Source organism: Strongyloides ratti (assembly GCF_001040885.1).
Source record: "Strongyloides ratti genome assembly S_ratti_ED321, chromosome : X".
In the NCBI taxonomy this organism is placed as follows: Eukaryota; Metazoa; Nematoda; class Chromadorea; order Rhabditida; family Strongyloididae; genus Strongyloides; species Strongyloides ratti.
In genome coordinates this window covers 362,104-385,779 of record NC_037309.1, presented here as the reverse complement: position 1 = coordinate 385,779, position 23,676 = coordinate 362,104, and the positions used below count along the sequence as shown (strand labels likewise).

At 17.2% G+C, this 23,676-nt stretch overlaps 4 protein-coding genes across 4 annotated transcripts; 2 read left to right on the top strand and 2 right to left on the bottom strand.

Annotated features, from left to right (window-relative positions):
• Positions 1 to 976: 976 nt before the first annotated feature.
• SRAE_X000007400 (Phosphate-regulating neutral endopeptidase) lies at positions 977 to 2,465 on the bottom strand (the record flags this gene model as incomplete). The annotated part of the gene is made up of 2 exons (XM_024644373.1): positions 977 to 2,145; positions 2,183 to 2,465. 2 exons carry the CDS (start codon positions 2,463 to 2,465, stop codon positions 977 to 979), a joined length of 1,452 nt encoding a protein of 483 aa, XP_024509939.1.
• Positions 2,466 to 5,176: 2,711 nt separating this feature from the next.
• Positions 5,177 to 6,288, top strand: SRAE_X000007300 (Hypothetical protein; the record flags this gene model as incomplete). The annotated part of the gene is made up of 2 exons (XM_024644372.1): positions 5,177 to 5,712; positions 5,763 to 6,288. 2 exons carry the CDS (start codon positions 5,177 to 5,179, stop codon positions 6,286 to 6,288), a joined length of 1,062 nt encoding a protein of 353 aa, XP_024509938.1.
• Positions 6,289 to 7,298: 1,010 nt separating this feature from the next.
• On the bottom strand, positions 7,299 to 9,031 carry SRAE_X000007200 (Hypothetical protein; the record flags this gene model as incomplete). Its single annotated transcript, XM_024644371.1, has 4 exons — positions 7,299 to 7,685; positions 7,927 to 8,067; positions 8,516 to 8,626; positions 8,921 to 9,031. 4 exons carry the CDS (start codon positions 9,029 to 9,031, stop codon positions 7,299 to 7,301), a joined length of 750 nt encoding a protein of 249 aa, XP_024509937.1.
• A 7,338-nt stretch (positions 9,032 to 16,369) lies between these two features.
• On the top strand, positions 16,370 to 19,291 carry SRAE_X000007100 (Hypothetical protein; the record flags this gene model as incomplete). The annotated part of the gene is made up of 2 exons (XM_024644370.1): positions 16,370 to 16,843; positions 19,100 to 19,291. 2 exons carry the CDS (start codon positions 16,370 to 16,372, stop codon positions 19,289 to 19,291), a joined length of 666 nt encoding a protein of 221 aa, XP_024509936.1.
• Positions 19,292 to 23,676: the final 4,385 nt, after the last annotated feature.

The following is a 23,676-nucleotide window of genomic DNA, read 5'->3' as shown; positions in this document are numbered from 1 at the left end:
AAAAAATGAATACTTTAATGTCTCAATGGTTAGTTAGTATATTCAATTTAATGACCAAAAAACTTTAAAAAATTATAAACTTACATAGAAAGTTTTTCAATGGATTAAAAACCCTCCCATACGTCATTACAATACATAAAAGAAATGGCAAAATCTATTTAAAAAATATAGTTGTCCAATCAAATTATATAATACTATTAGAAAAAAAAAATTAAATAACATCATTGAAATTGATGAAGACAATTTTAAAATGTATCCAAAAAAATAAAGAAAATAGTGACATTTCCAGGTTACAAGAAAAAAGTACTCTTGTATAATAAAAATCAAAAAGTCATTGGTCAAGAGAAAATTAGTTTGACTTTTTTTACTTTTATACTTTATTATTTAACATTATAACAAAGCAACATAACATTAATGTTTCTACTTTAATACCTATAATCAACATAAAAAAAGTATTATTGAAAAAAGTTATTTTAATTGGAAGAATGATATGATTGAAAAATGTCTCTATAAGATTACATAATATAAAGACAACCATTTAAATGTCATTCTACAAAGATTTAATTAAATTTTACTACTAATGTTAAGAATTAATTAAATCATCTTTGACCAAATTTAGATGGTTATTTTAAAAGATAATCGATCATTAATAAATAATTTTTTAAAGAATATAAATATATAAAAAAAAATCTACTGAGTTGAGTTTATACATTTGAAAATATCATTAACAACCTATATAACATTATGAATAGACAAATGCATAAAAATTATTTTAAAATTAATTTATATAAAATCTTTTTCACTATCTTCTAAAAACAGAAAGAATAGTTAACCAGGCAATGAAATAGCTTTTTAGCAGTTTTTGGTATTATTTTTGTGTACTGTGTTATGTATAAATGATAATATAATATGGCTCTACCATATACATATTAAAATAATTTTACCAATTAATTACTAGTTAAATCTTATTTTATTGTTATCCCAATAAACATTTATGTATTGGATTCATTTTTGTTCCAAGTTTACAATTAAAAGCATTTGAAAATGGTTTATAATTACCTAAAGTAACTATAATACGATTTTTATTAGGAGCATGGTCATCTTTTAATCGTTTCTCTATTTTGTTTTTATCACTTGTATAACTACAAAAAGATCTAGCAAAATTAATAAAAAATAATTGTTCAGGTGTATATTTTTCAAAACCTGGAATTTTAGGTTCTTCACCACCAATATCTTTAAGATACTTCATAAATGTTTGATGAGAAATTTTAATTCCATTATTATCAGCAATATTTTCTCTTAGTGTTAATAATCCATTAATATACTTTCCAGTTACTTCTTCTTGTGTACTGTTATATTGTTTTTCAAGACATTTATTTGCCTTATCATATCTTATTTTTGATTTATTTGTTAATATATTTGAATATTGAAGATATTCAGGTTTATCTGAAACTCCTAATCTATCAAAACCATGTAATATTTCATGAGCCATAGTAAAACCAAGTCCTCCATAGTTTAATGACATCGGATAGTATAAACTAAATAAAGGTTTTTCAATATATCTTGGTGAAATAAAAATTTTTCTTAACGGATCAGTATAATAAGCAGTTTTTCCAAGATATAACTTAAGATGATCAGCACTAGATATACTCATAATAAATTTACATTCTTTTTCATATGTAATATCGTCAAATGTTTTATTTGTAAAAAAATTTGTAATATTTTTTAAAATTTTTTCAATATCATCTTCAACTGAAAATTGAATATAATCATAACATTTTTCCATTAATGTAACGTTACTAACAAATTTACGAAATGTTTTATCTAACTTTAATTTTTTAATACTTTCTATAACATTCTTTTTTGATTCAGTATCAAAAATGTTATCCTCTTTTTCAACCAATATTATAAATTCTTTTTTAATTTTTTCATACATATTTTCTATTGTTATATAGTTATACTTAAGTATTTCTTTATCCATAATTTCATTAATAATGAATGATGTAATACCATATCTACCAATTAAAAGAACTATTTCTTTACATAAATATTGTTCTTTCCCTGAAACTTGGTCACATTTTTTTAATAAAATATATAATTTTTTCATTGTTTTTGATTTATTAATATATTTACCATTATAAATATCTAAAATAAAGTATTAAAAAGTATAAATATATCTTACCATCATAAAAGTTATATTTAACATTTTGTGATAAAGAAGAATTTTTTTCTTTTTGTTTTTCATTTTGTATCCATTTTCCACAACTAAATTGATAAAAATCATCACAAGGATCTATAGATTCATCAATATATTTTTTTAAACTCATTGATGTTTGGACTGGATCAAAGATAAGTTCAGTTAATTTTTCTTCTACTACAATGTAATCTTCTCGTGTAAACCATATTACTATCAAGATGAAATTGATCAAAAAAATAAAAAATTTCATTGATACTATATTTTTCATAATGTATACTTTTAAAATTTATATTTTCCAAGAAAAATTTCATTAATATTTATTAAAATATTAGCATAAAAGCATACTTTGTTTTTTTTTCAATGTATCCTAACTTTGTAAATAAGAATAAATTTTAATAATTTATTAAAAGATTTTATGTGATATTTTATTTTATTATAAAAATTATAAGTTACATATAAAATGAAAATATTCAATAAATTTTAAAATATGCTTTTGAAGTGATTGAATATTTTTAATATTCAGAAAGAATGTGTTTAAATTGAAAAATTCTATTCTTATTTTTTTTCAATATATTGGTAATATTTATTAATTTAAGTTATTTAAAAATATTGTTGATATTGCAAGTAGATATTTTTAAAAGTACAATGAATTTCTAAACCAGTCAATAATTTAATAAAGATAAGAAAAATGTTATGAAGTGACAACAATTTTTGAATTTACAAATTTTTTTAAACTTTGATATTTTAAAAAGCATAGATATTTTTCAAATAATCAGATTTTATTATTAGTAAAATTTTTTTTATTTTGAAAAAAATATTTATTACTAAGGTATCATATATATAATATACTTTTTTTTTAAATCAAATAAAATATTGTCATATTTATTATAAATATTTTTTTTATAACTTAACTTGATTATTATATTTTATAATATATTGAGTGAATATGAAATATAACTATATTACTATTTTTCACACTATATTATTTTAATATATATTTTGTTTATTTTAGATCAGATTATAGTGTTATGTATATTATTATTGTTTTTTGATGTTTCATAAATTGTAAATATTGTTTTGGTTATTTGGATTTTGAATTATTTAATGATGGATAGTAATTTTTATTGTTATTCATATTTTGGTTTTTTTCTACTTTTAAATTAAGCTTTTACAATTATATAATTATTACTGGGATTTTATTTAATCACGTTTAATAAACTTTAGTATAATAATTATGATTTATGTAATCTTAAAGTTTATAAAAGAACATAAGTTTTTAAATATTCTTTTTTATATATATTTTTATATTTAGAATCGTTTAGTTTTACATTTATTTCCAAATCTACTTTTTGCAATTTATATTATAAAAATTATGTAGTGAATAATGAAAAATTCGTTTGTAAATATTTCTTACTATATATAATAATTTATTATAAATCTTTATATTTTATTAAGAATACAAATAATATTTTCATACTTATAAATAATAATATTCAATAGATTTTTGATTAAGTATTACCAATAAATTAGCTTTTTCATAGATCTTTTTAAAAATATATTATTGTACAAATTTCAATTGTATTTGTGTGAAAATTTATCTTTGTTATTAATTAGTTAAATTTTATGTAAAATTATTTTTATTTTAATAAAATATATTGTGTTTCTTGTTGTTGAGAGTATTTATATGTAAAATATTAATATTACTATTATAGTAAAATGATAGAATAAAATAATGACAATTTAAAATATTTAATCATAATGTAATGTTAAAATTTATTGTTGTTTAACCAAGTTTTTTTTTCTAGTTTGTTTTTTTATACAATGTTTAATTAGACAAATAAATTTTTTTAAATACATTTATTACAGTAAATATTTTTTATTAATTATCTCTTTCACTCAATACAAATATTTTTTTTTGTTTACTATTTTTTTTTATTCTCATATTTATTAGAATTTTTTAAAAATATTTAGTAAATTTTATAAAAAGAAATCATTTTTAATGTTTATATTTAATAATTTTTATATTATTAGTTAAGTTAATTATATTTTTTTTAATATTATTAATATTAATTTATTAATTAGATTTTAAAGTCAATACTTTAATTTACTTTTACTTATATAAATTTAATAAACTTGATATCAAAAAAAAATTTATTTAACTTATTTTGAAAAAGTATTAATTACCAAAAAGAAATTAAATACTAAACCATAATAATATCCAGTTAAATAGTACATATCTGTACAAATGTTTATTTAGCATAAACATACGATATTATTTTATATTCTTCTTTTGTTGTCAATAGATTCTTAAAATGTTCCGTCATTTTGGTATAAATTTATAGTAAATGACAACCTTCTAAAAAGAAGCTAATGTTAACCTAGATAATATAAAATCATCTTCATAAGTTATAAACAATATCTCTGTTAAATTTGCTAATAACAAAAATTTCTCCACACAAAAGTGATTGGCTTATATATCTTGAAATAACAATTATGATGTATAAAGATATAATATAAGAACAATTGAGTATTAGGGAGACTCTTGGTAATGTCAACATAAAGGACGAAAATCATTATAATCTTATCTTGATATTACCAATAACTATTATATGCATCTTTATATGACTTTATTCAATTACCTTATTATTTACATTGATAAATATTTATTGCTTAATATACCATATATCTTTTAACTATTGTTATTACAATTATTTTTTATTTTACACTTTTAATTTTTTTTTAAACTTTGCAATTATCGTTACAAATATATAAATCTTATCTTTATTTATTTATTAACTATTTAATAAACCTTTATTTACATAAGAAATAAAAACAATTAACATTTATAACTTTAATCATTTGCTTTTTAAATATTAACTAACTAATACTTTATATTTTTAAATTTATTTTAAAAGCTTCCACTTATTATAGTTTTATTACGAAAAATTTATTTTATTTTTTTTTTTATAATCTAATATAATGGTTTATCATTCTCAAAAATCTCAAAATGATTCTAATATAATACAATATCAAAAAAATCCAGTAATCTTATTACCTAAAATGTCAAATACTGTTACAGGATCATCCATAAATAGTATTATGAAAGCAGTTAATACTGATAATATTCCTACAGAAAGTTATATATTAATGCCTATATCAATTGTCACTAATAATTATCCATCATCATCTTATCATATACCAAGACCTATCGCAAATATATCTAAATCTAATAGTCTTTCATTGTCAACGGTTAACTTAAATCCATTGAATAATTCAATTCCTATTTCATCTATTATTAGTAATAATAAAATTATAAATCCTAATACTAGATATCAGGTGCAACAAAAAAGAAACATGAAAAAAGGAAGATCATCAAGAAATACTATTGGAGTTACAAGAGGGACTGATATTTTTAAAGATCAAAATTTATTACCTATTTTATCTTCTGCCTCAATGTGTACAGAAAATAGTCAACCAAATGAATCAAAATTATTTCAAAGTATTTCATTAAATACGTATGTTTAACATATTATTTAATATTATTTTTAAATTTAACTATAATTAGGGTAAAAAAAAATAATTCAGAGATTGACTATAATCAAACATATGCATCTCAAGATAATGAAAATCATTGTAAAACATCACCCTCCGAAGATAATAGTGTTATTTATGATGTTCCAAATTTTAATTTACCTCCATCATTGCCACCACATTCATCAACAAAAATTTCACAAAATTCAACATTTGATAATAGTAGGACGATACAATCAAAATTTCTACAAAAATCATATAATATACCTAATAATATTAATGGTTATCATTCAAATATACTACCAATTATTGGAACAAAATATTTTATTCCACCACCACCACCTCCTATAAATCATAGTATTGTAATGAAAGAAAGTAAAAGGCAATTTAAAGAAATTTTAAAAAATGATCGTAAATTAAAAAAGTATCAAAAAAAGTTACAACGAGGATTTGTTATGCGTATATGTTGTTCAAGTGTTACTCAATTGATTTGGGGAATTATATCAATTATTTGTCTTGGTTTTTTAGCTTACATTATTTTTGTATATTATTTAATATAAAAATAAATATTAAAGTGAAAAAAAAATTTTTTACAATATTTATATATAAATTGAATTATAATATCTTTTTCATTATATTTTATTATTATAAAATTAATAATATTTACCATAACAAATGTGTATTATATTTAATTTAAAAAAACTTTTTTTTTTATCAACAAAAATATAATTTTAAAAACAAATTTCTTTTATTTTATTTATTTTGCCAAAATTTTTTTCATTATAAAAAATTAAAACAATATTTTATACATCTATGATATATGTCACTTTTAAATATAAATTTTTATAAAAATATTTATGTTTTTATTTTTTTTAGTAACAAATGTTAGTTAGCCAAAATTTTTTTTTTATTATTCTGAGAGAAAAATCTATTCAAGAAAATATATAAATTTATATAACCCTTTTTTTATAATGCAAAGATTAACAAATGTAATAATAGTAGTACTAAGATTAATAAAATTGTTAAAAATGATTAGAAGAATGATAATAAGAAACATTTTACTGTTGCAAGAAAAGTTCTTATATTAGTTTTATTTTTTTAAAATACTTTTTAAATAAACTAGTTAGTTAACAGAAACAAAAACAAGATATAAAACTTTAATAATTAATTAACTTTTCAATAAACACTTTTTATCTAAAGTATAAAAATACTCCGAAATTAACAATTTTCTTTAGATTTTATTAGTATTCTATAGTTATAAACAATTTAAAAGTTAACTTTTTTATTTTTAATACTTCTATCTTTATTTTGTCATTTTTAAAATAATATTTAAATAAATTTTAAAGTAATTAACAATAATTAAATCTATTATTATCATTTAAAATGAAAAAAAAATCATTGTTTATAAAATTTATTTTGAAATAATTACATTTATTTAATCAATTTAAAAAATTATTTGGACGGATATATAATGAAAAATACTTTTTACATCTATATTAAATATAATTTTAATATATAAAAAAAATTATGGTATATACTATATATAATATTTTTTTTTTGATTTTTATGTCTAAATCAAAAGATATTTTAGATATAGATAAATAATATATATACATCCAAACATGAGAAAATCATTTTTATTTCCTGAATTTGCCATCAAAATTTGATTTTGCGCTTCCTCTAAACTACTACACCATGCTACACCACGAAATAATTCATCTTTATTTTCAATGATTGTTTTTAAGTATGGATAGATACATAGTGTGGAACAGGAATGATGATGATGATATTGATAGGTTGGATTTTTTGAATTTGTATATGGTAAATTTTGTCTTAAATTAACTTTCCTTAAATCAAAACTGATAACTGTTGATGTGGAAAGATTTAATTGTAAAGCATTTGCCTTTATAACACCACGATCACATAAAACTAATTCCGGTACAACAACAACTTTTATCTAAAAATAATCTAATTATAAAAACAATTGGTTCATGAGAATGTATCTCTATTTTGTTTTAATTGATAATAATGTTTTTAAGGTCAAGTATCAATAATATCATTTATATATGTAAAACAATTATTATTATTATTATTTTGTTTAATAATAGTATAAAACATTTTTAATAACATAATTATATATGAAAAATTTTATATCATTAAATAATATATATATATTTTTTTTTAAAATAATAACTTACACGATTACTATTATGAAAAACTGATTTAACCGAAACTTCCAATTGTTCAGATGTTGAAACTATATTATCTAGATAAATAATTTGTTCATCAATTAATGAATTATCAATTCCAGTACCATCTTTTGTTTTAAAAATTAAATCCTAAAAATATAATCATAAATATACATATTTATTAATGCTAAAATATATTTATTAAGTTTTAAAAAAAAAAGCATAATTTTCGAGGTCAACTCTTATAACAATACTTTTAAAGATAAATGAGAAGTATAAACTAATTACAAAACAACTGTTATTACTACTAAACATGAATTTAATTGTCACTCAAATAATTATCTTCTTTTATTATTATTTAAATAACAATATAAATCTTTATAAAGTATTTAATATAAAATAGTTGACTAAAAAAAAATAACAAAAAACTGTAGTCTTAATAGAGAAAATAAAAGTCAAAAATAAATGAAATTATTGTATTTCTTAATTATATGATTGAGATATATAATGGTGCCGACACATTATTTACCTTTATACTAATATAAAGAAAAAGATTTTAACATTTATATACATATTAGCTTAACTTTAATTAGCTTACCTGTTTTGTTGTTATATCTGTTTTAGGATTACCGGAAAATCTATGATGAAGGCGATACTGAATTCGTAAGGCAAACCAGGTGGCAGGCGTTAATCCATCAAATAAAAATAACTAGAAATAAATTATTTTAATTATTTTACAACTTTAACATTTATCATATTGTTCCTTTTTATTCTTTAATAAAACTTTTTACATCAATTATATGGTCCCTTTAGGGATAAAGTTTTATTTTATTTTTTTTATGAAATATAAATAAAATTTATTTTTATGGTTCAAAACTATATTTCATAAAACAATTAATAATATATTATATTTAAATATATAAGAAAAAAAAATTATATTATTTATTTATTTTTTTAAAATAAATAATATTATCATATTATTTTTTTTAAAACAAATACATACCTGATCAACTCTATCAGTAGTTAATTCTGTTTGCCTAAAATGCTTAAATAAATTTAAATCAAAAATATCAACAATCATATCAAATCTTGAGACATTTGATGCTTTTATCATTTTAATTACAACAGAGGAATGAGATATAGCTGATATTTCAAAAGTTGCAATTGCCGAAATATTCTTTGAACATTGACATAATATATATAAAAAACAAATTAGAAATGATCTTGATTGAAAAGAGTATTTACATTCAAAAATAATATTCCTTAGAGTATGTAAATATTTCATGTTGGCATCTTTTTATGTAATAAAAATTTACACTCTTTTTTTTTCTTTTGATACAATTTATTTTTATCAATTTTAATATGTTCTTTTTATATCTATAGTAAAAAAAATAATTGTCATATTGTATATTAAATAATTATATATATAAAAAAATTATTGATATTAATATTTAATATGATAAAAATAATATAGTATTAAATAATTTTATGAAAAAGAGAATAAAATAAAAATGTTTGAATAAATAAAAAGATATATATATAATTGTCCTTAAAAGTTTTAGTAGTTACTTATCAGTATCATAATATTCATTATTTTACTACCAATTTTTAAATATATATATTTTAGTCATTCCCTTTTAGCTAGATTAACAGAATAAGAAAAGAAGGTTAAATTGATGACATGTTAAGATATCTTCAAAAATTAAGTATATATATCTTCTTTTAGTAACAGTACTAAAAAGTCTTTAAAAGTAAAAGTAATAATAATAAGTATAATTCTTAAATAACCAAAAGTTATAAAGATAAGTGGTTAAAGAAATAATATAATAAAAAGAACAAAATTTGGAAATATGATAAAAGAATATTGTTTAAGAAAAAATTTAAATAAATTATATTTATATATTTATTAAGTATAATGAAAAAGTAATTTTAGTCATATTACTTAAAATTTTTAATCTTTTACCAGCTGAAAAAAGGAAAGTGATTTCAAGCATGATTTTAACATTTTATAGATACCAAAATATAATTATCACGCAAACTTCTATATTAAAATAGGTTAATCAACAATTCTTTACTTTAAAATATTAATATATTTATTACTTTTACAATTGTATCAATTTAAAAAAGAAAATAAAATATATTTTATGATGTAAATAGATATATACAATATAAATTAATAATAATAATGGCACAACCCTACGCTTGTTTTAAAATAATTATAAAGAAGTACATAATTGAACATAAATTAGGTGGAGATTTTAGATACTTTAATAAAAACAATGCGTGAAGTCCTTATGGCGTGTTATCTTTTTTAGATTTTATATCAAAAGTAAAACTGTTAATACATTACAAATAATTTTCAATGATTTCATTTTATTTATACTATTAAATATTAGTATAATTAAAAAAAAAGAAATTATATATAATATTAAATTATAAATTCTTATTCTAGTACAGGTTTAATTAAATATTATCTAATCAAATGTAATATTAATAATAATAATAGTATATCTAAAAGTACTTTCTTTTTACTATAAAATATTTAAATTAAAAACAACATAAAAAAAATTAATGAATAGAATGTTTTCAAATGTAAAAAGTTAATAATATGTATTGTTTTGTTTAAATATAAATAAGAAAACTGGAAGTTTAATGATATGATAATCCTTAATATATGTATTATTTTAATCCAATAATATCTTATTATAATAAGGTACCTATATATAGATTATTCATAAAGAGTAAGAAAAGACGGATGAAAAATGAGAATGAGTAAAAAAAAAAAGAATCAAATAAACAAACTAATTTTCTAAAAACAAAAAGATGTTCATAATTTGGGAAAATTTTTGTTTCCTTAAAAAGCCATGGTAATTTAAACTAACAAAAGAATTTATTAATTTTTTTTTTTAACTTCTAAAAGAAAAAATTGTTAACATACATTATTCTATGGTAATTCAAATGTAAAATACTCCTATCATCTATCTTTTTTATTCTTTATTTTTGTATAATTATTTTATAAATAATTATGAGTATTATTTTTGACATATATAATATTAATATTTAACAATTAAAAAAATGTATAGATAAACAGTTTGTCTAAAAAAAAATGAAACAAATAACGGTAGTCATATTTTATGACTTAATTATATAAATTATCTTTTTTTTTTAAAAAAAAACAAATATAACATAATTATTTTTTTTTATATAAATTGTTTTCTTATCTCAACTAAAAAAGATACAATAAAAATATTTTCCAGGTTAAAAAAGATTTTAAATATTAAAGAAATGAGTAAGTTGAAAGATTATAATATAAGAGAACGGATGAAAGTAAAAAAAATATGTATTAAAGATAAATTAAATATTTTAAAATAATTTACTCATATTACTGTGTAAATATGATATAATAACTATCATAAAAATAATAATAATTTACACTAAGTATAAATTTTTCATTTGGTATCATCCAGATTTAGTGAATATATTAAAATATATATTATTAAAAATTTAGATGTTTGTAATTTTAAAAAAAAAAAAAAAATAAAAAATGATAATTATAATGAAAAAATATATTTAAAAGTGTAAATTGTACAAATTCTAAATGTATGTATAATATATCATATAAAAAAATTTTTTTTTTCAAATTAAATATTAACAAAAATGTGTTATTAATTCAAAATTGTTATAATTATTCAAGTATTTGTTATTTTATACATAACCAACAAATTAAAGAAATAAAAATTTTTTAAAAATTTTTATATTTTTAAAATCTTAAATAAAATTAATATTTTATATATAAACAAAAAAAAATGGGATGATATTGTGAAGTTCATGTAGAAGAAGTCTATAAATATGCATTACTCAAAATATATCTCTTTTTCATGTCGTGTCTATATAAAATTAATTTTTTTAACTTAAATATATCACAAATACTGTTGTAAAATATATTTTAAATGATATTTCACTAGTACAATGATAAAATGAAAAGTGATAGAAGGCAAGTTAAAATAATGGTAATATTAAGAAATTAATATAAGCTATACAAAAGGATGTTTTAAAAATTGTTCCCAAACTGGGACCTGAAAATTTATTTTTCTTGAATATTTAACAAAAAATATATAAAAAAAATTTTTTTTTATTTTAAAATATTTGTATATAATAAAATAGATTTAATTTATTAAAAAGTTGATGTGATAATTCATTTCAGTATTCATATAAATAAAATATTTATAATTTATGTGTTAGTCTTTCACGTTTATAGAAATACTTATTAAATATGCTAAGAATATAAAAGTATGCACTGATTCTAACTGTTATTGATATATGTATGTCCTTAAGATAACTAATTTTTTTTTTCTTATTTTTAATTGAACAAAAGAAATTGCATTTAAATTTAACTTAAACTTTGATCAGTTAAAAAAAAATTTTTCTTAGTTAAAATAATGAAAAAAAAAATTTGTTAGTTATGTATAAGACAAATTAAATAAAACCAAACTATAAAGATTTATAATAAAATTATAATAAATACATCGGAAGTTTACATAAATAAACTAAATTAAAATGTATTGTATTAAACTAAATATTTTTTTTCATTTGTTAAAGAAATCATTTTACTAATAATAGAAAACAATATATATATACACGGCTTTCTTTTTAAAAGTATTCTTAAATTTTATATATTAAAAAAGGTTAAAGAAAAACCATTTAATTTAAATATTGTTTTTGATTAGTCTTCTGAAAAAAAATATAACCATTTATTAAAGAAAATAAAAATACAGGAAATTTACTTAAATAAAATATACTTTAGTAATTACTTTATGAGTTAAAAAGCATATCAAAATATATATTATATACAGAGAATAAGCATAAAATTTACTCAAGATGGTAAATTAGAGACATTCAATGAATCCTTTCTAAATTGCAGGTTTTAATAATCAAATATAAAAGTATATTGCAAGTTGAACCTGTTAATAATAATATCACTTAATAAGTGATGCGTGGAATGATAAAATTTTATATATTATAGTTAAAGAAATTATTTTACCATAAATAGTAAAATATATATTGTTATTATAAGAAAAATATTTATTATTAAAATTATATTTATAATTACTGTAAGGATAAATAAAAATAGTCTTTTTAAGGATAATAATTTGTACTCTTTTAAAATTACAATTAATAAATAAAATAAATTTTTATTGTGTTTAAAGAAAATTATTACAATAAAATATTACCACAAACAGAGGAGTTTAAAACTTTTACCACAATTAAAATTTAATTTTTATTATTCAATTTTAATCTTAGATATTTATATAAAGTTTAACTTTTAAAAATTAACCATATAATAGGATAAATATTTAATTTATCTACTATATTTCTTTGATTACAAATAGTGACATCTAATATTATACAATTGTAATTTAGCGGTACCTCTATATTATATTTATATATTTATCTATCTATATATAGGATGATTTCTTTAATATCAATTAACAAATGTATGGTAAATAGATAAATGTATATATTACAATCTGGAGGGAACATTTTAACTAAAAAGAGAATAAACAATAATAAGATATTACATAATCAAGAAAATATATAATTAAGTAAATCATGTAATATAACATCATTTATAATGACAAATCTTTTAATAATTAACTCATTATTTAATAGTTTTTCTCTTTATGGTATAGAAAAATTATTCTAAAAGATATAAATATTCTTTAAAATACAAATTTTTATAATTTATTATTAAGTAATTAACTTTAAATAATAATATTGTTATATAAATTATTTGTTTTTTTTTCTTTTAAATATACAATAATACAATAACAAAACAAAAAAAAAATTAATTTTTTACCAGTAAAACTATTCAGAAAAATAAATTTATACATAAAAATAAAAGATTTTCATATACATTTCTATAAGATTAGAATGAAACAGAAAAATTTATTTATTTATATATGACAAACATAAATTTATTATATTTCAATTTTCCTCTAGCTGTAATTACCCAATAAACTTTGATTATATTTATATAAAGAAAAACTTAATTTATCATTTTATTATGTTTATTAAAAAAATAATGGGAAGATTTATTTTTTTTTTACTATTTTAGGTAAGTAGTTATTTAAAATATAATAATAAATACATTACTTATATGACTTATTTTATTTAAAAAAATTTCAATTGATATATATTTATTTTTTAACGGAAGTTTTTTAGTATTTCTTAGAATTAAAATGTCATTTAATATAGAAGAAATAAATTATTTTATATTAATAATATAACCAATAAAAAATATATCTTTTTTTTTTGTAAAATATCTAAAACATCATCTTTTAAATAAAAATATATTTTTTATTTTTATAAGAAAAATATTAGTTGAAAAATGTTTTAAAAAAATATTTTTATATAATTTTTAATAGATCTCAACTATTTTATCATAATTCTTCTTTTTTTTTTCCAACACCTTTACAAAACACATTATTTTTAATATTATTTAAAAAAAAAAACAAAACAAACATTAAGTCTATTGAAGAAGTATTTAAATAAAAAAAGTTATTTATTTTTTGATTGCATATTTAATAGTTTAAAAAACGTAAATAAAAATTTAAATTATATCATATTTTCAAAAATCAAAAGAATCAATTTATAAAAAAAAAGCAATAACAATAAATTGATTTTGCATCTAACATTAATTATAATAAGATAAAAAAAACAAATATTGTATCTATATATAAATAAAAATATTTTGAAAAGTTTGCACTTTAATATTACATTATGTATGTAATGAATTATGGTGGATACATTCAAATTTCTTTATGCTTTAAATTATTATATTTTTATATCATTTCTTTTCATAAATATTTAGAAAAAAACAATGATTTTTCAATGGAAATTTAGTTATATGAGGCAAAATAATTTATTTACTGTTTTTTAAAAATTTAAAAGCTGTATATTTTTGCACTTTTATTTTATTAAGTAGCTTTATTTTAAAAATTAATTTTGTAAAAGTTTGAAAATTGTTTAAAAAAATCAAACATTTTTTTTACCAAACTATAATTAATATTTACCTATTTAAATATTACATTTTTTATTTTTAACAAAAGATGTAATTAAAATTTTTTAAAATGATATCAAAGTATAAAACAAAATGATAAACTTTTAAACATATATTATTATATTATTTTTAATTCATTAATAAAAAAATATTTAATTACCAACATGTTATTACATTAAATTGTTTTAGCTTAAAATAATTTAAAATTATTTTTCAATATTTAATATAGAGAAATATTTAAATTGGTATGATAAATAAAAATAATTATTATACAAAATGATGTAATTTTTGAAGGAAAAAAATCTGTTTAAAAAGTTTATCTTTTATAAAGATGTTCCTTGTTATACATTGACATTACATTAAAATGTTCTTTCTTTAATGAAAGATAGTTTTTTTTTAAAGTATTTTGTTAAGGTAAACTTTAAAAATAGCAATGATATTTTTTTTTGTTGTTAAATGTTTTTTAAATAAAAAAATATACATTTAATTTATCTTTTAATTGGAAAACTATTCTAAATGTAATTTAAAAAAACTTTATCAATAACTTTATAATTTATAACAATGAAATATGAGTAAATATTTTACCTAAAAATTCAAAAATCATTTCTTATTGACAACTATTGTTATATAAAACGTTTCTTAACATATTATTATAAGTTGTTTCAGTAATTTTTAACTAATATTTTATTATATTTGTTAATGACATGATACTAGAAATAATAAAATGTTTTTTTTACTATAAATAAAGTAATTAATATTAAAGATTAATTAATTTATTTATCTTAAAATAAAGATCTTCTATAATAATTTTTAAATTTACCCACACATATTGTAGAAAAGTTTTTTATTTTTTTTAACAAAAAATTAATTCACGAATAATACTACTTGCACAATTAAAATTAGTAATACAAAACATCCTTACTAATAATTATAAATACTAATATAATGTTATAAACGTTTTTTTTAAATACAATAGTATAGGATGTCTAATTAATATATTAAAAGTTTCCTTTCACTTTACAAAATACAATACAATTATTCTTAAAAAATATTTATTTATTTTTTTCTGTTGAAAATTTATATGCGAATATATATACATATATGTACGAATATTTCTAAAAATTATTTTATTTTTAATAATGATAAAAACGTATTGTGAATGGAAATTAATTGTTTATATTGTTGGTATTATTTAAATTTCAATAGAATTTTTTTAATTGTAAGAATTTGTTTGATTTTAGTATATTTATGTCGAAATTATATCAGTATAACATTCCAATAATATTATATATAAACGTTTTAATAATAATTATATATAAAAAAATCATTTTATAATATATTTGTTTATGACTTTTTAATTATTGTAATTTTTTTTAAGCTCCTTCATGTTAAATGACAACATTAATTATTATTTTAGTAGTATGGGCAATATCATCAACAATACTTCTTATTATATGTATTCTTGGAAATTTTGGCATATGTATTGATAAAAAATATTTTCAAACATTTGGACCAAAATTATTAAAAAAATTTTCACAATCAAATGAAACAAAATCATCATCAGTAAAGGATAATCAAAGTATTGAAAGTATTTGTCATGAGGTAACAAATGATATTCAATTTACTAAAACTCCAATTGAAATATATTCAAAAAGACATGTTTTAAATATTGAAATTCCACCAAATTCTGGAGAACCATCTATAATTGATCCTGTTGAGTATTATACATTGTCAAGAAATGGTGATTCACAATTAAACAATATTACTCATGAAGAAGACTTAAAAATATTTCCTATTATTGATGGAAAACATAAATATGTTCCATGTTATATTTCCCAAAGAAAAAATGAACCTACTTTATATTGTGTAGGTCGTCAATTTTATGATGAATAAATTGTCAGTAAAGATTCAAATACATCAATATCTTTTCTATCAATATAATTTAACATTAAAACAATATCACTTTTATGTTTATGATAAATTAAAAATAAATTTTTCTAATTTTACATGACAATTATTTATAAATATCTAAATTTCAACAAAAGTCAAAAGTAATAATATAAATTTTTTTTCAATTCTTGATACTTAAAACAAAAAAAATAACAATTTAAGACATTTTCCATAAACTTATTTTAATCCCAATTTATCTATTTAACCTTTTTTTTAAATAAAATAATGTACAACACTTTTTATGGTTGTTAAGTAAGACAAGTGTTCTATTATTAGATGTCATTTAACTTATTTTAAAAAAAAATTGTATTTAAATTAAAATTTTTTACATAAATTTAAAAATAATACATAATAAATTACTTTTAATTTAAATAACACCTTTCTTAAAAAGCTTGGAAAATTCGTTACAAGCAATATTTAATTTAGAAAGTATCTAGGTGACATTTTGTAACAGGTAAAATATTAACATTATATCTCCACCTTTCTGAGCTGTGAATATTCAAAGCGTGAAACATTATTATCTTATATCTCAAAAATGAATTTTTGAAACTATGATAATAAATATATCATTAATCATAAATTTTTGAGATATTTTCTATTACCTATGAAAAATTTTAAAATTCCTAATTTTCAAATGGTTGTTACTTAAAATATACATAAAATGGAAAGAACTTATTATGAAAACATAAAAAAATAGGTTCAGCGTGTTTAAGAACGTGCATTCATACTTTATAGAATAATATTTTTGTTGAATGAAAAAAAGTTATGTAAAGTGTGTTTCTAATATTTAAATATATTAAAAAAAAATTTTTTTTTTTATAAATTAATAAATTTGCAATGAAATGTAATCTGCAATAAGTAATTTTTAAAGCAAAATTTTCTAGTTGCATCTTTAGTCAAAAATACAAAAATTTATAAGTCATTAAGATAGTTATATTTAATTAAAGTAAGGTACCTAATACTTTATACACAATTTTTTTTTTCAATAGAATAAGAATTATATAAGAATGTTCAATGTAAGTTTTAAAACACATTGAATCTATTTTATCTGTTTTTATAAATAAAACTTTTCATATTTATCATTTATGAATACTATTTAACAACTAATTTGATAAGTGCTTTTATATTTTACTTAAGTATTTAAAAATATATGAAAATAAAATAGTGATTAATAATATATATTAGTCTTGAATTGATACATTCTTATTTAGGATACAAAATAATTCTATTTTAGATTATAAAGCTACTGAATTTTTAAAGGAGGAAATACAATATTTACCTGGTGCAAAATTTCACCTAATTACATACATTAAATATTATAAAATAAGAAAACCAAGTATTGCTTCATTTGAATTTCTTAAAAATATATATTAATATAAAACAAAACTTTGTATTCATAAAGAAAAAAAAAGTTTTTCTTTTATATAAATATTTATTTATGATTATTAATATATATTTTAATTATAATAATAGAATGAAAAAATTGGTTAGAAGTTATTTTTTTTTATTAAAGGAACAACACGATATATAGTATAATTCTTCATCATTTCACAATTAATATTAAAATTAATGATGTAATTGTTTTATTTTTTTTTTATTTAACAATATCATTGTATTTTTAAAATATATATATTTATATACGTTATAGACTAATGATATTTTAATTGATAATGCCAATTATATTTAATAATTTGTCTTCCCTTACATAGGCATTTTATATGTGATATAATTTATTATTATTACTTGTTCTTCAATTTAATCTTACCTTTCTTGTATTGAAAAAAAAAAATTATTATAGTCTGTAATTAAAAATACATAATAATAAATGTCGATTTACCGTTGATAAAATATATTTGTCCATAATCTCGTATAGTTACATACTTATTTTTAACAATGTGAAATAAAATTTTGTAGGAATACTATTTTTAGATAACGTCAAATTTAATATTATATTTATGATTGATATTTAAAAAAAAAAAGAACTGCTTCAAAAATTTCTAACATGTTACCTGTAACATTATTTTATGTTATGATAAATTATATCTATGGATTTACAAATAATACTATTGAAATTGTATCAATCATGTTTCTAATAACTTTTTATATATTTGTTATTACACCATCAGTAAGTTATTAATAATAAAACATTTTTTTTAATTTACATAATTTTAGCTATGTAATAGATTAGAAATCAGTATTTATGAAGATAGAAGAATACCAGTATCTGAAAAAATTTTATTTTTTTACATTATGAAAGTTTATAAAACATTAGTAATATGGCTTGGTATTGGTGTAATATTCTTATTTTGTTTATTTATCTTTACTTATTGTAAAGAATTTATGTCTAATAGATTCGATGAGTAAATTGATAGAATCTCTTTTACATATTAACTTATTTTTTACAGTGTTATAGCAAAAAAAAGCAACAAAAAATTATTTAAATATTAATGGAATATTGAAATATTTTATAAAAATTATTTTCATATAAATATAGATGATTTGTTTTTTTAATTTATAAACATTATCATTTTATTTTAATTTTATAAAATGTTAATGTTTCTATATAATTTCGTAATTAATTTTAACATCAAAATTCATTTTTAGCAATTATTAAATCACAACTGTTTTAAATTAAATAAAATAACTAATTTGCCAATGACATTTATTTTTTTTTATCTTTCTTACAATATATTAAAAAAGAAAAAAATTATTTATACATTATTTTTCTTTTATCATTTGGGAATGTAATTTTGGACTGTTAATTTATGTAGAAAGTACCATTGTCTTTATTATTTATTCCATTAATAAATTTAATATAAATATTAAATTTTCAAATAAGAAAATTTGAATAAATTATTAAAAAGGATACATGTGCAAAGTAATGAAGTTATTGAAAAGTACTTTTATATAATAATAAACATTAAAAATAAATTTAAATTAAAAATATCTTTCAAAGGTATAGAAAGGTTAAAGTAGAAATAATTTCTCTATCAAGAAATTGTATGTGTATTACTATCAGATTAATACTCCTTATCTAAAAATATAGTATTTTTTTTAATTTAATTTTTTTTTTTCTTGATCACAAAAATCAATAAAATTAAATTTACATTTTTACTTCTTAATTGTAAATTTAAAATATTTATTATCTTAATCATTTAGTATTAAAAAAGGATGAAATTAGATAAAAATCAATGATTATTTTCATTTTTTCTTAACATTAATGACAAATTTATAATATAATTTTTTACAAAGAAACTTAACTGTTTATAGTCATATTTTTAGCAATGGCAAATTTTAAAGTTATCAAAAAGATAACTATTTATAAATGAATTTCATTTAAAATTACTATTTAGTTATGAATAATCAAATATGTTATATTATATTTTATAGCCTTTTGTTATGATCATGAAAATATAGCTTAAAAGCTGTTTTAATTTAAGCTAACATAGAAATATTTTTTTTCAAATTATTTATTTATTTTTTTTAAACAAATAGTTTTAATTTTAAGTTTTTTAAAAATTTTAGTTTATTACACTTATTTTTAATAGTTATTAATAGAATGTTCTATATTTCATCTTTTGTTATATTAACAATATTTCTATCTATATGAATTGATTTAATAAAAATTTACTTTGATTATATAATTTAAACATAATCATTTTAAAATAAAAACGTTTATCTTTATTTAAATATTATAAAAAAATTGCATAAACTTTTTTGCATAAATACATTAGCTTTTCAATGTTGCTGTAGGTATATATATATTATCATTTTATAACTATATTACAGTTTTAAATATCCATTATTTAAATGTACCTTTTATATAAATTTTTTTATTTAGTTGTGATAAATTATATATGATATCAATTACATTAAATATAAAACTAATTATTACATTTACGTAAATATATATTATTTTTTATTATTAGAACAAAAAATTGTAAAATAAAGTTTTGTAATTTGCATTTTATCAAAAAGGATTCTGCTAAATATCATTGTATGTTGTTTTTTAATACAATTATATATTACATCTTTGCAAAGATGGCATTAACATAAAACATTATTCAGATATTTTAAAAATATTATAAAGTTTAACTGATTAAATTTTTTTGAGTATGAAAATTTACATGGAAAAATATCTTTAATAAAAATTGTTTTCTTATCTTAAATATTATACATTTTATGGCAAAAATAAGGTAAAAATTGATTTCAAGGCATAGTTAAAAATTAATAAATTGTCCATAATTTTCTTCAACGTAAAAAAAAATGAATTGAAAAAATTAGTGAAATATTTTTATTTAAAACTTTCTCAAATTGTTTCTATTCCTTTTAAAATTTTAATGTTTTAGTATGCATGAATGTATTTAAATTTTTGTAATTAAAAATCATATTTAATAATATTTTTTTGTATTAAATTTTTTAATTTTTTTTAAACTTTACATGCTTATCAAAGGAAATTGTTTTTTACAATTCTAATTTTATAAGAGATAAACAAATTTCTTTTACATACAAATAGAATAGAAAAATAAAACGAAAACATATAATTTTTTTTAACATTACATTGAAGAAAGTATAATAATAATAAAATTAATAAAAAAAATTTATATAAATTGGTGACAGTTTACTAATTATATTAGAAATTTCTGTTGCATAACAGATATTTTTAATATTTCACGAATTATAAAAAAAAAGTTTATGTAAATAATAATTTTCTATTTAAAATTACATTTTTTTTTGTTTCTATTATAGTTGTGGTCGTGATCAAGTTATATTTAAATAACATTTTGAAGAGATTAATAAGATAGTTTCTTTTTAAACTTTTTTAATTGCATGTCAAAATGTAAGTATGATTAAAGTGAATATCGAGAATGAAGAACACTAGTCATGATAAAATATTACTTTTTTTAACAAAAAATTGAAGATATCTTATATATAGAAACTTAAATTATTTTGAATTTTGAAAACATTTCCAATATGTGTTTTTTATACTTTTAATTTATAGCTTATTCAAATATCCTAAAAGAAAAAAATGACATTAAAATATTGCTTGTATTTTTGTATTACTTTTGATAAACATAATTTAAAATAAAACTATTTTTATTAAACTATATACCATATTTATTCAATAGATTTACATATAATAATGCAATTTTGCAAAAAAGAAATCAGAAAAAGAATTTTATGTAGATACTTTGTGTTACAATGATTTTCATCAACAATTAGGTATATTAGATGAATAAAAAATATGATAAATAAATAATCAAAATAAACATTTTAAAAGATATTTTAAAACTCCAATAGTACTATAGTACTTTAATATTATCTCCAAAAGTTATCTAATTATGATACACAAAATAGTTGCTAACTGGAGATTTGTTTTTTAAAAAAAAATTTTCTACTACCAAAAAATTTTATTTAATTTTGAAAAAAAAGAAAAGTTTATCAGAATTAAATAAGGTGGATTGGATATATGCAAACATAAGTCATACTTTAATTATCTTCTTTTGCTGCGGAAATAACTTTTTTTTTAATGTATTCATTATCTTTTTAATAGAGAATTTTTTTTCAATTTTAATTTGCAATAAAAAATTTCAAGTAATTAAAAGTTGTTGAAATCACGTCATTAGAAAACTTAAGACGACTGATAAACTGTATCAAAAAAAAAAGAAAAGAAAGTTGGATATAAGAAGAATATGGAATATAACAATTATCAGTAAAAGATCATTTATAAATATCACAATTTAAAAGTTTTTTAACGATGTCTTATGGATATCATATTTTTTACTTATGATACATTATTTTTATAAATTGTTTTAATTAATCATTCAATTGTTATGTCTTTTCTTTGTCTTTCATGTTACCAACATTTTTTTTGACTTTTAATTTGTAATTGCATGTCACCTATCTTCTTCATTAAATTCTACTTTAATCAAAATGGAACATTTTTTAATCATTTTTTATGTAAAGAAAATTATCTTTATAAAAAAGACATTAATTAACATTATGTAATAAATTTTTAATTTTTAATCTTAATAAAGTTTTAATGTTATACAAAATGAATACACAAAAAAGTAACATTCTTTAGTTTGATTCTTTTTAAAAAGGATATTATTTATTTTTTATTGATTCATGATATAGTTTCTGTTCTGAAATTTCTTAAGTTAACATTTATATTTTAAAAAATTTCTATGTTTAATATGTTTTTATTGCTTTAATTATTTTTCATGGTCAATAAAAAATAAATGAGTAATAAGTATAATTAAAGTTATAGTTTATTTTTTTCGATACTTAACTATGTTATTATATATATTTTTTAAAAAAAAATAGAAATTTTTTTCTACATTTAATATAATGTATTATTATAGCTATTTATAAAACTCATTTTTATTTTAATATAATATATTTGAAAAAGATTTGAGTGATGAAATTGAACAATTTTTTTAATTTTAAAACTAAATAATGTGTTTTGAGGTATTATACTAGAATATCAAAATTTGAATTAAATTAATGGATCTTAAAACAATATATAATTAAATAAATTGAAAAATTTATTAAATTACATCATAAACATATAAAGACATTTTTTAATAAATTATAAATGTTTTATAATCTATGAGTACATAAAAATATTTTAAAAGAGTCTTAACTTTTTTAATCAACAATGTAATTTATATAATTACTAATAAGTTATAAATAAAATTACTTAGTCTTATTAGTCAAATTACTTTCGTCATCATTTAAAAAAAATA